We start from the raw sequence: 14,480 nt of genomic DNA on the forward strand, positions 1-14,480 counted from the left end.
GATATATGTGGATCAAAGAAAATGAATTAACATAAACTACTGTTAATCCCCAGATTTCCAAACTTTACTCTACCAGTTGGGTCAAATTTCAGTCAGTGTGCAAAGAACTTGTGAACATTTTAATTTTATGCCCCAATACTTATGTTATTATGTATGTGAAAAATCCTAAAACTTAAAAATTCCACTTATTATTTCAGGAAATAATCTGTGTTTCATCAAGGGAAAGTGTGTTCCTGAAACAAGGCAGTCCAGTGAACCTTATTCCCCATGGATTCTTGTTGAGAATTCAGGGCACATTTTTTTCAACTGAATGTACATGTGTTGCGTAAGTTAATTAACATATACATACAATGGTACATGTGTATTTCATCAGAAATGAACACTATTAATTGTTACTGCGCTGAGTATTTTTCTGTCTTTAACTCCAGTCCGATATTGAGGGTGAAATATGAAATCAATATGTTTCAGGTACAAATAAAACTATTTATAATCTTAAAGAGGGGAGATGGATCGTGCAAACATGTCGTTGCCCTACTATTTGGCATTATCGATCATGTTATATCCATGGAAGACAGAAGTACCATAGGAGTGACCGATACTGCAGCATATTTGGACAAACCTAGAAATGTTTGCAGGCCAATAGCTGTTAATGACTTGGATACCAGGTAAAAAAAAATATTGCCATTTAGTCAGTCTGACTAAAGTTAGGTCTTGTCGTTTCAATTTAATTAGATGTTATTTATCTTCAATGTTCAATTTGGGGCCTCCATGGCCGAGTGGTTAGAGCATCGCGCTCAAAGAAGAGAGAAAAAAAGAGCATCGCACTCATAATCACACGGACTCTCACCTCTGGTTGGCGCATGTTCGAATCCTGCTCGAGGCGGTAAGTGAGAAAGTTTCCCAGTTTACTTTCGGAAGGTCGGTGGTCTTTTCCCAGGTACATTGTATTTGGGTTCTCTCTTCCACCAGTAAAGACTGGGCGCCCCCAGATAACTGAAAAATTGTTGAGTGTGGCGGAAAACATCAATCAAACAATGTGGAGTTTTGAAAAGGGGCTATCATAAATCTAGTATTTTCAAAATTCTGGATGGAACCCCACACCTCTAAAAATTGAAGACAAAATCACGTTTACGATAGAGAACAATATTAAAAGTGTATGTCAACATTTAGAATAATAAATGAAATTGAAATTTACAATGCACGTTGTTTCAGTTTTTACTTATATTAGACCTTATTCAATTGCAGGTCTGATATGAATCTACCTGATAAGACATGCCCATCTGAGGATACTGACTACTTACCCCTGAACTCGACGACACTGGATCAAAGGGCAATAGAGAAAGGTACCATTAAAGTCCTGAAGCGAAGCCAGACAGCTGCAGTGGCATTATATTCCATGTCTGAAAGCGATGTGTCAATCTTGGTTGAAGATACTCCTCTTAACATTATTGAACTTTTCGCCAAACATGGGCAAGATAATCTCAGCATTGAAGATTCGTACATAAATCAAGTTAGGGAACTAACGCGAGGCCAATCAAATAACCTGATGTGGCAGTATCAAAGGAAAGGTAGACTAACTGCATCATACTTTTACAGTACATTTTATTACAGAGACAACAGCACAGAAAATTACATTGGCAAGAGTATCTAGGGAAAAATACCAATTTACTTCGAAGTCCGATGAATATGGGAAGTCACAAGAACCTGTTGCCAGAGGAAAGTACATTGTGTACATGTCTAGTCGGCATCCTTCATTTCAGTGTTCTGAGACAGCTATCCTTGTGTACAAGAACTTTCCTTACCTTGCAGCTTCCCCAGATGGTGTTACAGAATGTAAATGTTGTGGAAAAGGACTGTTGGAAGTAAAATATCCATTCATTTTACAGAATGAGATTTCTCAGGTTGCTATGTCAAAAAATTCATCTTGTATTTTAGTTGGTTGCAAATATGAATTGAAAAAAATCTATCCTCTCCATATTATGTCTAGATGCTTGGTCAAATGGCAATAGGAAATTTTTCATTTTGTGATTTTGTCTTGTATACAAAGAAAGATATCCATGGTGAAAGAGTTAATTATTCAAGTGCAGATTGGGAATCACTGTCAGACAATCTGAAGAGTTTTAATTACTTTATTGTCTTCCCATACAAATTTTTTGTTTTTATGTTAAAGTTGCACATTCAATAGAACCAGGATCTTTATTTTGACTAAATCTTAAAACGTAATTTAAATATTACCAAGAATAATACAAGATGTAAATATTACAGACATAGTTTCTATTGATGCAAGGTGAAGATAACGAACAGTGATCAATCTCATAACTCCTACAAGCAATACAAAATAGATAGTTGGGCAAACACGGACCCCTGGACACACCAGAGGTGGGATCAGGTGCCTAGGAGGAGTAAGCATCCCCTGTTGACCGGTCACACCCGCCGTGAGCCCCATATCCTGATCAGGTAAACGGAGTTATCCGCAGTCAAAATCAGTGTGCCAAGAACGGCTTAACAATCGGTATGAAACACGTCAGACAGCATTTGACCCAATGCGAGGTTGTATTGACGAACTAGATCGTTATAACGACCATAGAATTTGCGAAATGCTGACTTCAATCGAGACTGTTGAAATCCCTGTACTATCAACTTGTTTGTCAGTAGCTTACCTCGATTTAAAAACTGACTATACCCAGAACAAGCTCTTGCATATCGAATTAGTTGAGATATATAAACACCATATGCAGGTGATAATGGAATATTGCTACATAAATGTGGGAAGTTGACGATGGAGAAGCTGAAATCATCCCGTTTGTCATACAGTTGAGTTGTTAGTTTGCCGTTAATGTCTACTTTCAATAAAATATCTAAGTATGAAGCAGAAGTGGACGACTCTGTGGTGTCCTTTATTTCGAGCTCACAGGGATATATCAAATCGACATATGAATGAAAGCTATCATTGTTAATAGACAAAACGTCATCGATATATCTAAAAGTCGAATTGAAGGTCACAGCGAGAGATTTTTTCTTCTCACGTAGAAGTTTTTGAATAAATTCTGCTTCATATGAATATAAAAACAGGTCAGCTAACAAAGGAGCACAATTCGTGCCCATGGGAATTCCAACAGACTGTTGGAAGACCTGATCACCAAAAACCACGAAGATATTGTCAATGAGGAACTCTAGCATATTTTTTATTTCAACTTCAGAGTACTTGTGCGTGGAATCAGAGTGGTGTTTAACAAAGTAAGTTTTTGAATGACTGATCACTAGATATGAATATTTCCGTTTTCCGTTTTTGTTGAAGAAGCAACTGTCTATGATGTCAAAAAGTCTAGTCTTTAATTTATCGTGAGGAATGGTCGTGTATAGTGTTGAAAAGTCATAGGTTTTAATGCTATTGATTTGGGAAAAATTCTGTGATTTCAAGTTTACTAAAAGTTCTTTAGAATTTTTTAGAATCCACATTTGATTAACACCACTTCTGGCATATGTAGTCGCACAGTAAGTTTGAAGTTTCTCCTTCACAGCTGTTAACATTTTCGTGAGGAGCAAAGATAGGGGCTTGGTAGAGCACTTACTGGATCCAGCAATGTATCTTTGTTTGTAAGGGTTTTTATGTAGTTTAAGAATCCAGTATAGGTACGGTAACTCATATTCATTCGACCCATTGACTGGAATATTAAATGTGTCTAAAACTGAAGCATGATTTTGAAGAATTTCGTCTTTTGAAAGGGCAGTTGGAGTATAAGTATGATTACCAAAAGTGGAATTAATGCCAAGTTCGTTTAAAATACAGTTGTAATAATGAGCCTTACAAACAAAGACAATGTTGTTACTAGCTTTGTCAGCTGGAACCAAAACATATTCCTCATGTAACCTATCTAATTCTTTTATCACTTCTGGTTTACTAAACACAGAAGGATAGATGGTACGTACTTTGGTTTTCATGTGTCTAATGCGGGATTTTAATATCCCTCTTATGCTTTTAACCCATTCTGACAATGTATCAAGTTCTTCTTTTTCATATTTAGCCCATCGTCTGGCATAATCTTCGACAGAACTCATAATAGAGATGAAGTTCTGTCGCCAATTAAAAGACCGAGGTTCTCTGTATTTAGGACCTTTAAGAATAAGTGATTTGAGGTCCTCATTTTCAACTATATCAACATCACCAGTAATGACATGTCCAGCTGGACTGTAGTTGATAGAAGATGAAGAACAAGAACATGTTGGTGGATTACGTATAAGATGGTCTATATCTAAGCACTGCAAAGTTTGTTTATAATTAAAAAGTTTGGATGCAATAATAGAAGTATAGCTGTAAGAAATACAGGGTGTAGACTTGAACTTGAAATAAGTTGGAATACACGACTGAACCCTTTTATGACGAAGAATGTTGCTTATGTTGACGGCATCTATTCCTTTGTTTGTAAATTTGAGCTTAAGGAACTGACGGCATGATTTGGAAGGAATATCATCCATGGTCCGTGCTGGTTTATAGAGCCTGTGGTAGGCAACATCCATAATCATAGAGTTAAGTCTATATTCAGGTGTTGAAAAATCCAAGTATAGACTAGCCATAGCTTCTAATACATTTTTACAACAAATTATAATTTTGAGATTTATAGCTATTATTGTTTTAATATACCAGTAGTGTCACATGATAAAGTTCTATTTAAATTTCTTTGACAAAGGTGGCAGAACGTTACAAAAAGCTGCTGCTACTCGCAACATTGCAGATGACAAATTTTTCATGTTCAGGGGTAGAATCCCTCCAAACATTTTGAAAGATTCTAGTCTTCTGATATATCGCTCCACATGGATCCGAAGGGAAGCAATCTTGCGAGTCTGAAGAATTTGCTTTGAAGTTGGCACTCTTCCTTTGCCATTTCTTTTTTCATGAGGAAAAGGTGGATGTTCAAGTATGCACCTTTTAGAGTAAGAAGGTCTCGTATCTGGAATCCCCTGTCAGCCATCACCTCATCCCCTGGAGAAATGTGATTCAGATACTTGCTCTCAATTGTAATTTTCTGTCACTGACATTGCCACTCCAGAAGTTGGATACAAAAGTAAACGCCCCATTGGGTTGGATAGCAACCAGAGCTTTAAGGATGTTATGAGATTTGTAATTACTCCACGTGCTTGCTTGCGCTGAACAGTTTTTGAATGAAGACTTCTGTACAGTAAATTATTGGTGTTGTTTTGGGATACCTGGGGTTAAATGTCACTGACATGTGTTTTCTGACCTTTTCACTTGCTGGCCACTTAATTACAGTGTCTAGAATTGGAGCTAAAATTATCCAGATGCTAAAGAGGGTTGAAACATACCCAACAGAAACACCAAATAGCACAGTAATAGTTGAATTATCTAATTACAGTCTTAATGTCGACATCACTATCACAAAGTCCTCTTTCATAGATAGTTTTCTCTGTCTACCTAGTTTCTGTTGCTCTTTTTTGTCATTTTTTGGATCCTGACCTCCCAGCCCCTTTCCAAAATGAAACCTTGTCATAGAATACTGCAAGGAATTGTAAAAAGAATTAAGAAATCTGAGAGAGAGTAACCCTAGACAATGCTTGATATTTTTGTCATCTTGAAATATTTTGTTGAGAAGTTCCTTCCGGAAATTAACTTTGCAAGATTTTAGTATTTCATTCCCTTTTGTAAGTTCTTTGTTGTCTACTTCAAATTCTTCGCATTTAACCTGGAATAAATTCAATCCCCGCATTCACAATATATAGATTGTAGAGTGAATGATCAGTGTGGAGGATACAGGGACATTCTCCCACCCACCCCGTTTTTTCTAAACGTGTAGTAATCAACATTATATATCATTATCACAACTATGATCTTTTTGAACTTGTGCATAAATTTATTGCACCTACCAAAAGATTTAAGTAATTTTCAAATATATTAAATGCATACTATATTAAAGGGAAAGGCAACCCCAAAAATATTACATGATAAATGATAGGATTAATTATTTGATAAAAATGTTTCATACTATTCTGTTGATATACGGCCTAGATAAGCGTCAGTACTAATTTGAAAACATTAAAAATTGAAATTGCCACCAGCTACTGAGGCTGCCATGATGTGGAACTCTTTTGTATTCAAGACAAAAATCAATAATTTGACCTCACACCCGTCTGTTTCGGTATTGATGAGAAAGATGTGGTAGATTTTTCGAATAAATAGGTTGATGCCTTCCTGTCAAGCAGTTAGTTAAACTAATGTGAAGGGTAATGTGAAAAAAGTTGTTGTTTCCCCCCCGAAATTCCTGACCCAACCAAGTCATCTGAAAAGAAAAGACAATGTAAACCGTGGATCCATCATTTGCTTAATGACAAGTTGAGGTTCGAGACATTTGTATGAACAAATTTTTCGTCTGACTGGTCTGCGACTCGACTGAAAGTATAAGTGTATAAGTGTGTGTATTATCACACCTTCATATGGTGTTTATGTTAATAGGCAAGAGATTGTTCTGCATATTGTCAGTTTCTAAATCGAGGTAGGCTACTGAAAAATTAATTGATGTTACAGGGGTTTCAACAGTCTCGTTTAAAGGCAGCATTTCGTAAATTTTATGATCGATATAACGATCTAATCTACTAAATTCAACCTGTTATTGGGTAAAATGCTGTCTGACATGTTTCATGTCAATTTAGCGGATCACGATATAGGGCTCACAGCGTATGTGACCGGTCGACAGGGGATGCTTACTCCTCCTGGGTATCTGATCCTACCTCTGGTGTGACCCGGGGTCAGTGTTTGCCCTGCTCTTAATTATGTATTTTTATAAGGGTTATGAAATTAATCACTGTTCGTTATATTCACCTTTTCATACATGTTTTGCTTACTCGCATAAAATCCAATTCTTTTTCTCATAGATTTTTAATTGTTTTATCACGTCTTATATGATGAAGGGACTGTCCTGTTCGAAATTTCTTCTGGCGGACATGAAGGAATAATAACTTCATTTGGACCAAAGATCGATTCATACGATGGGGCTGGTACGTCGTATGATGGCCCACTTGAGTGTTCATATTTCTGGTTTTCCGAATCTCCCACTCCATACTGAAACGCATCATCGCATGTCCCATCCTGTGGATGGGGTTGAGCAGGGTAGGTAATTCTTGAGGTTGTATCATCTGCTGTAAAATTTGAATAGTACAATTCTTTTAATATGGATTCATCAAATGACTGTTTTCAATACTATGGGGGAGGAGGCATTTGGTCTGTACATAGTTTTTGTTTCTTTAAGATATTGGCCCCGCATAATTGACACTTGCGTTTCTTTGTGTTAAAATGTTATATTTTAAATGGAGAGTATTAGAATATGCACTCTTACATGTGGCAGTCGTCTGCTGGGTCCGTGGGTTGTGGCGCAATATACCTACACTGTACGCATATGATCTCAACATTCCTCGGTTGCAGGAGCAACAAAGCATAATAATGACCATTACAACAAAAACAACAAAAGCGGACACCGCTACACCAATCACTCCACCACTGAAACACAAAAAAATAGTTCCTCATAGTGTAATAACACAGCTCTTCGTTTATACATCTATTGCAATATGGTACCAATTTCTTAAAAGTGACATTGAACAGAGTCTATAGACCAACATCTTTAGACCCTCCTCTGTCAAACGTGACAATAACTTGACAGATTAGCTATTCGCCACTGAGGGAAATATTCTAAATGGAAAATTTCCCATTTTGATAAAATCTTACGGGAATTAAAACCCTATAGAATTTTGATATTTTATCTCTCTTTGAAAAAAAAAATCCTCCAGAAAAATTAAAAATATATATGGAAAAACAATCATGAAGGATGTTGAATAAAATTCTAAGTGTATTTCATTTTTCTTTGGAATTTTTCCCGGTAGGAATTTGTAAAATTGGGTGCTATAAATAAGATTTGACTTGCATGAAAGTCTATAGCTTATATTTAGATTAGACGGCGCCTTTCAACCTCATGAGAAGGAAAGGATGGATTGGCGCCTGAGTCTTTCAGGTAACATATCGGCGTGCGATAACAATGAATTTTTTTTAACTTCTTGCTACCATTTCAATTCTTTTCAGATTTGTTTTGAATCATCTTTAAGACAAGGGGGACATTAATTGTAAATTTCATTACTCCTGCACCCCCGGGATAATAGGACGGGGCTAAAACTGCCATAAATTGACTTTTAATAAATATTTTCTTCGACTGCACATCTGTAAGGAAAACTAAATGCATAGTCAGGTTAAGTCCTCTACCAAAATTGTAAATTTCAGGATCCCTGGGGTAGAGGTTCTGACTCCAGGGCGAGGCCAAATTTACTAACGTAGTTCAATCCTTTCATATTTATTTTAATGAGTTTTATAGACCGGAGTGTTGTACACTGCATTTAAAACCAGGCTGAAATAAAATATTACCAACCAAAAAAAAAAAAAAAAAAAAATTCCGTTTACCGTCATGTGCGCAAAAAAAAAAAAAAAAAATCTGAGTTTTTTGTTCTATATATAAACACTCCCGAGAGTTTCCGAAAGCTGGGCGTTAGTTTCATTGCAGGAGTTATCTTTTCCCGTGCGTGATCGGCGACAGTGCAGACAGCTCGAATCATTTTCGTCTATAAAACTCATTAAATCAAATATGAAAGGATTGGACTACGTTGGACTTTTTTTTTTTTTTTTTTTTTTTTTTTAGATGTTAAACTCCCTTTGGATAGGGAGATTCGATCTGTTTCTTGGAACTAAGGTGATTTTGAGCTTTGTTTACAACCGGTGTCCCATTTTTGAGTCATCCATTGTTAGATATTTATATATAGATTGAGAACAAAATGGATTAGAATCCCCTAATGAGTCAATGTTCCATTTTATTTATATTTCCCATCGAACTATTTGTAGCGGCGTAATGTCAACGTTGCGAGTGCAGTTCGGGTCGAGGTAAACAAATGAGAATTTCTAAAATTCAATAGTCTGTTTGCATAAAAAAATATGTGATAAAAAGATTCTCCCATGGTTTGTGGTTGGATATGATTATTATCCAACGAGTTGTCCCCAAGGCTTGGCGATAGAAAACAGACAACTCGTTGGATAATAATCATATCCAACCACAAGTCATGGGAGATCTATATATCACCAGAATTATGGAATGATAGATGAAAATGTAGCCGTGTGAAAATTTTGTAAACCAGGGGTCGTGAGTTCGATCCTCACTGGGGGCTCCAAATGTAACTCACGATGCGTTGATAGAAATACAACAACAGCGTAAATCCTTGTTTAAAAGTTCGTGTTTATATTTCAATTTATACTATTTGAATGAAATAGTATTATACTATTTATACATCCTGTCAACTTCGTCAGTCCGAATAAAAGATATTGCACTCACCAAGAATTTCCCATTGCCCATACTGAGTTTGATTTTTGAAGAAAGAAAGAAAAATAATAATCAGCGCCCACTAATGTGTATTTTGTCGAAGTATTTGGTATAATATCAATTACAATTTTGCTGTCTATTTAATTGCTAATTAATCAATACTAGAATTTGCGAAAACAAAATCTGAAAACAAATACAAAGTCGTTGAAATTAAAAACAATAAATTCCCACTCATTTCCACATATCCTTGTAATTTTTGGGCTTGGTTATCAACCAAATCATGATATTAAAACGAAACGGTTTGGAGATCGTTTTTGTCATTATGACAGCGTCCTTATCCAATATATCAATCTTTCGAAAAATTGACAATTAATCCGCTTTTGAAAATAATTATAAAATTTCCTACCTACATGTATGCTTGTGTATGTTTTGTTTTGGAGGATGTGAATGCCCCCAGCACAGACATTAACCGTTCTTTCGCACGAATGTTGACGTCGCACGTCGAGAATGAATACATTGAGAGCACATGGACTAAGCCCGTTTTGAGCCCGAACTCTGATACCAAAAATATAGAAAGGGGTCTAACTCTGACCAGAGAACAAAATATCTTAAAAATTTATCAAAACACTATTCTTGTGATATTGCACCTAGAGAAGGAAATTGAACATTTTTTTTTTTTTTTTTTGGTTTTCTTAAAGTAATACAAACTGTAACTGACGGTAAATAAATTGAAAAATAAAAGAACAAATATTTAACATATTTGTGATTGAATACATATAACTTAATAAGATTCAAAGTGAATATGAAGCAATAAACCCGTCAAATCAGCAGAAAATGTCATTCATGAATCATTGCCATCCCTTGCCTGTCGAAAGAGACGACTAAATGGGACGGTCCTTCGGATGAAAACGCAAAAATCGATACCCTGTGTCACAGCAGGTATGACACGATAAAGAACCCTCCCTGCTCAATGGCTGTAAGCCCCGAGCTTAGGCCTAAATTAATTTTGCAGCTCTTCACCGGCAATGCAATGGTGATGTCTCCATATGAGTGAAAAATTATTGAGTGGGACGTTAAACAACATACAACCAATCTAATTCTTAAATTTCTTTCCGTTTTTTAGTCCCCGCTTTAGCAACATTCGTCGTTTGCTTTTTGCTGTTTTTCCGCCACGCTCAATAATTTTTTCAGTTATCTGGTGGCGCCCAGTTTTTTATTGGTGGAAGAGAGAACCCCGATACAATGCACCGACCTTCCGAAAGTAAACTGGAAATCTTTCTCACTTACCGGCGCGTGTGGGATTCGAACCCGCGCCGACCAGAGGTGAGAGGCCGTGTGATTTTGAGCGCAATGCTCTAACCACTTGGCCTCCGCAACCACTTGGCCACGGAGGCCAAGTGTTCCTCGCGTAAAAGTGAACACAGGAGTTTGAAGGGAATGATTCTAATAAAAAATGTCTTTGAAGGTAAATATTTATAAATGGGGATCATCATGTACTACATCATTTACTACATACTAAGAAAAGTACCGCTATCGCTCTGTGGATATTTAATTTTTGATCCGCCTCTTAGGAGCTTGTGCATGTAAAAAGAATCATATTTAAACTGCTGCGCAATTAAAACTGACATCGTAAACATGCATGAGTTTAGTCTAGATATTTCGCAGTACATCAATAGACTTGGTGACTACATTCTAGAGTTGGACGAGAGAGAGAGAGAGAGAGAGAGAGAGAGAGAGAGAGAGAGATTCTAATCTATAGACGCAATGTAAACAAATGCGCGTCATACCTTGTAGGATCAGTATCAGTCGTAGTATCCATCACCGTTGAGTAAGGACAGTGGGTGTGTTTCAGGTCATCTTGTGCTCCATTGAGGTTGTATACGATTTAAGGAGATCAACAACAAACAATACTGCAGAGAGAAGACCGGAATCACGTATATTCATTGGTGTAAGGCGTGCGACAAAACACAATAAAACTCAGTGCGACTGTTCTTGAGCGGAAGTAAAATTTAAAAGGCCGAGAATTAAATACCTCACCTGTTACACATGTAAACAGGACCCACTTTAAAAAAATCATCCTATAAATAAGCATGCACCTTCTATACAAATAGATAATAAGCGTGAATAACTCCTCTAAGGAAACATTTACGCCATAGTGTAGATTGTGTATAAAAAGGTGCATTTGATTTGTATTATGAATTCGTAAAGTATTGGCATCCTGATATGATTACAACCAGTGGCGGATTTAAGGTAAATCGTGGAATCTTCTTTATAAAACTGTACTACACGATAAAAAAGCAATAATTTCTTCCACTCCCGGAGAAATAAATGATAAAATCTTTCGATTTCTTGAATACTTTCTTGGGAGAACTTATTTTTCCCCCCCTAAACCCTTAAAATTTGTGTCATTTTTATTAATTTCACCATATCAAAAATGATAGAAAATAGTACAAATCACTTAAATAGGAGACATATTTCAAGCCCTGTAAAATTCAGGGGGCTTAAGGCGGGCCCCAGACCCCCTGCCTCATAAAGTGCCCCCCCCCCCCCCCCCCCGTAACCGCATCAAGTCTTCTGACTGATTAATAAGCTATATACATGTGTATCATTGTTTATTCACCAACCAAGGGCCCTCGAGAGGGGGGGGGGGGCATGTACATGTACAGGTTAATCAAGCAATTAATTATAACAATGAAAATAAATAATAATCATTTAGAAGTACTAATACTGACAGCGTTCACACTTCTGCACTGCACACATCTATAATTATATATGAAATACTGATTGCAGACAAGATTTTAATTAACAACATGATATATACAATAAAATAACCCAACCGCTTCACACATCTAAGCACAGTGCCAGTTTCAGAGACAGCGGATAATGATAATGTTGCGTGAATGCATATAAAATTGTAATCAAATCAGTATAATTATAGGTTAGTGAATACAGTATGCAAGTATAAAACACATGTAAATGCAGGATCCAGTTGCTCTGAATGCTTTATAGTAAAGCAGTGAGGTTAGAATAGAACAATTATATAAATGAAAACAATTGTACGAAGTGTTAAAGAAAGCATGATTTGTTGACTTTATTACAGGGGACACCAAGGGACAGTGCCTATTAATAGTCTGGTAATAAATTATTGTACCAGACTGTTGGTCTTGTACTCCCAGTAACCAAGACAGCTTACACGTGTAAAAACAAAGAAGAAGAAAGAAAATGTGTACAATGCAACGAGATGTAATACTTGTAGTATCACATTCCACTGTTCAAAATCATCTTATTGATTGCAGTATACAAGTATAATACACATGTACATGCAGGCTCCAGTTGTTCTGAATGTTTATGCCTAAGGCAGGAAGGTTAGAATACTTATATAAATGAGAATAACAGCACGATATGAATTTTGTTTTTGAAAGCATGATTTGTTGACTTCATAACAGGAGGCACCAAGGGACGGTGCCTGTTAACAGTCTTGTAATAAATTGTTGTACCAGACTGTTGGTCTTGTACTCCCAGTAACCAAGACAGCTTACAAGTGTAACATATGAAGAAGAAAGAAAATGTGCACAATGCAATGAAATGTAATACTTGCAGTATTATATTCCACTGTTTAAAATCATCTTACTAATTTGGAGGAGGATATTTTCATCTTCATTGGTCATTAGCCAGATAAGCTTTTGATCACTGTCCATCTTTACAAAACTCTTACATGATTTGTCTATCATTTGGAATAAAATAACCCTTTCTTCTGATAAATGACTACATGAGAATAAAAAATATTTTTCGTCATCCACTGTTGCATCTAAGACAAAATATCTCATGTCGAGGGGTTCTTTGTCAACATTCCCTTTCAATGTTTAGTCTACGAGCTGATGTACGGAAACGTGTTAGTCTTCTCCTTTGCTCAAAAGTTTTAATTGAGCTTAAATAATTTTCAAAATCAAAGTTTTGTTTAAAAGTGGAAAAATAACTTTCTTTTATCTGAATTTGATTTAAGGCGTGAATGCCATTCTTTGATGTAGTAATTGAATAAACAATCTTTAAGATCCTTTTTAAACTGGTATGCCCATATAAAGGGCAAGTCTTTAACTCCATTAATATTGGTTATGAAACAGTTTATAGAACCAAACCATGATGAATTGTTTTGTTCAAAAAGTAATTTGATTCTCGATATGCATCAAACAATGGTGGAAATGACTGACCAAGATTTTCAAGTCTGTACCAGTAACTTAGCATACTTTTTAATATGTCAATCTTCCCAACTCCGACAGTACACCAAATTTCGTTGCAGATTTATGAACTGATTTGTAAAATTTGAGATGTATTTTATCACAAAGTTGGTTTGAGTAAATTTTGTCTATAGTACCACCAGAAATAGTGGATTTTTTTTGGGAAAAGGATTGAAATAACCCCAGATTTCCAAAGAATATATTAATATTGGTTTGATGGTATGGTCAAATATATGAGAAATGGTTTTAATATCAGGGTTTAGTGAAATGAAGTCTTTTTTCTTAGTTTAAATAATGCTTTCAGGGCTTTTTGATATAGTTGTTTCTGAGCAAGGGAAAATGAACCAGAGGAACAAAATGAAACCCCAAGGTATATGGAGTAGGATACACATTCTGGTTCAATACCAGTCAAATAGAATTTAGTTTTCAAGAGTCTGTCTGCCTTGCTAAAAATTAGGATCTTAGTTTTTGAGAAATTAATACTCATTACAACACCGCTGCAAAATGTTTAGTTTTTGTTGTGAACCATTGGCTAAGGAGGAAAGTAGAATTATGTCATCAGCGTACATTAAATAATTGAATGCTCGAGAATTTAAGACCACAGGTTCTGGGTATGAATTGAGATAATCTGGAAGATCATTAGTAAATACTTAAGTTGTCCCCCTGTTTGACACCTATTTTATAGGGAGAAAATAGGTGATACCATTACTTAAACGGATACAGGACTTGCTTGAAGAGTACATGCTTTTAATTCCTGAATGAATAACGGTGTCAAATGCTTTATGAAAGTCAATAAAGCAGGCATATACTCTTCCATCCTTGGTCTTACAGTATTTATCTATAATAGTCTTGAGAATAAACATGTGGTCAGAAGTTCTTGCTT

The 14,480-nt window shown here is 36.0% G+C and overlaps 1 protein-coding gene and 1 long non-coding RNA gene across 3 annotated transcripts; one reads left to right on the forward strand and one right to left on the reverse strand.

Moving 5' to 3' along the window:
• Positions 1-6,873: 6,873 nt before the first annotated feature.
• LOC125655230 (uncharacterized) lies at positions 6,874-11,442 on the reverse strand. 2 transcript variants are annotated; one of them, XM_048885446.2, is made up of 3 exons: positions 11,150-11,442; positions 7,347-7,507; positions 6,874-7,149 (listed from the first exon to the last, which is right to left on the reverse strand). In XM_048885446.2, the coding sequence occupies exons 1-3, from the start codon at positions 11,179-11,181 to the stop codon at positions 6,902-6,904; spliced, it is 441 nt and encodes a 146-aa protein (XP_048741403.1). In that variant the 5' UTR covers positions 11,182-11,442; the 3' UTR covers positions 6,874-6,901. The 2 variants fall into 2 exon arrangements, with proteins under 2 accessions (XP_048741403.1, XP_048741409.1); XM_048885452.2 differs by having other exon boundaries at positions 6,874-7,146; positions 11,150-11,436.
• Positions 11,443-11,476: 34 nt separating this feature from the next.
• LOC130050334 (uncharacterized) lies at positions 11,477-12,763 on the forward strand. Its single transcript, XR_008798761.1, has 2 exons — positions 11,477-11,612; positions 12,463-12,763. It is a non-coding gene; the product is annotated as an uncharacterized LOC130050334 (long non-coding RNA).
• The last annotated feature ends 1,717 nt before the right edge of the window (positions 12,764-14,480 follow it).

Source organism: Ostrea edulis, chromosome 1 (genome assembly GCF_947568905.1).
Source record: "Ostrea edulis chromosome 1, xbOstEdul1.1, whole genome shotgun sequence".
Lineage (NCBI taxonomy): Eukaryota > Metazoa > Mollusca > Bivalvia > Ostreida > Ostreidae > Ostrea > Ostrea edulis.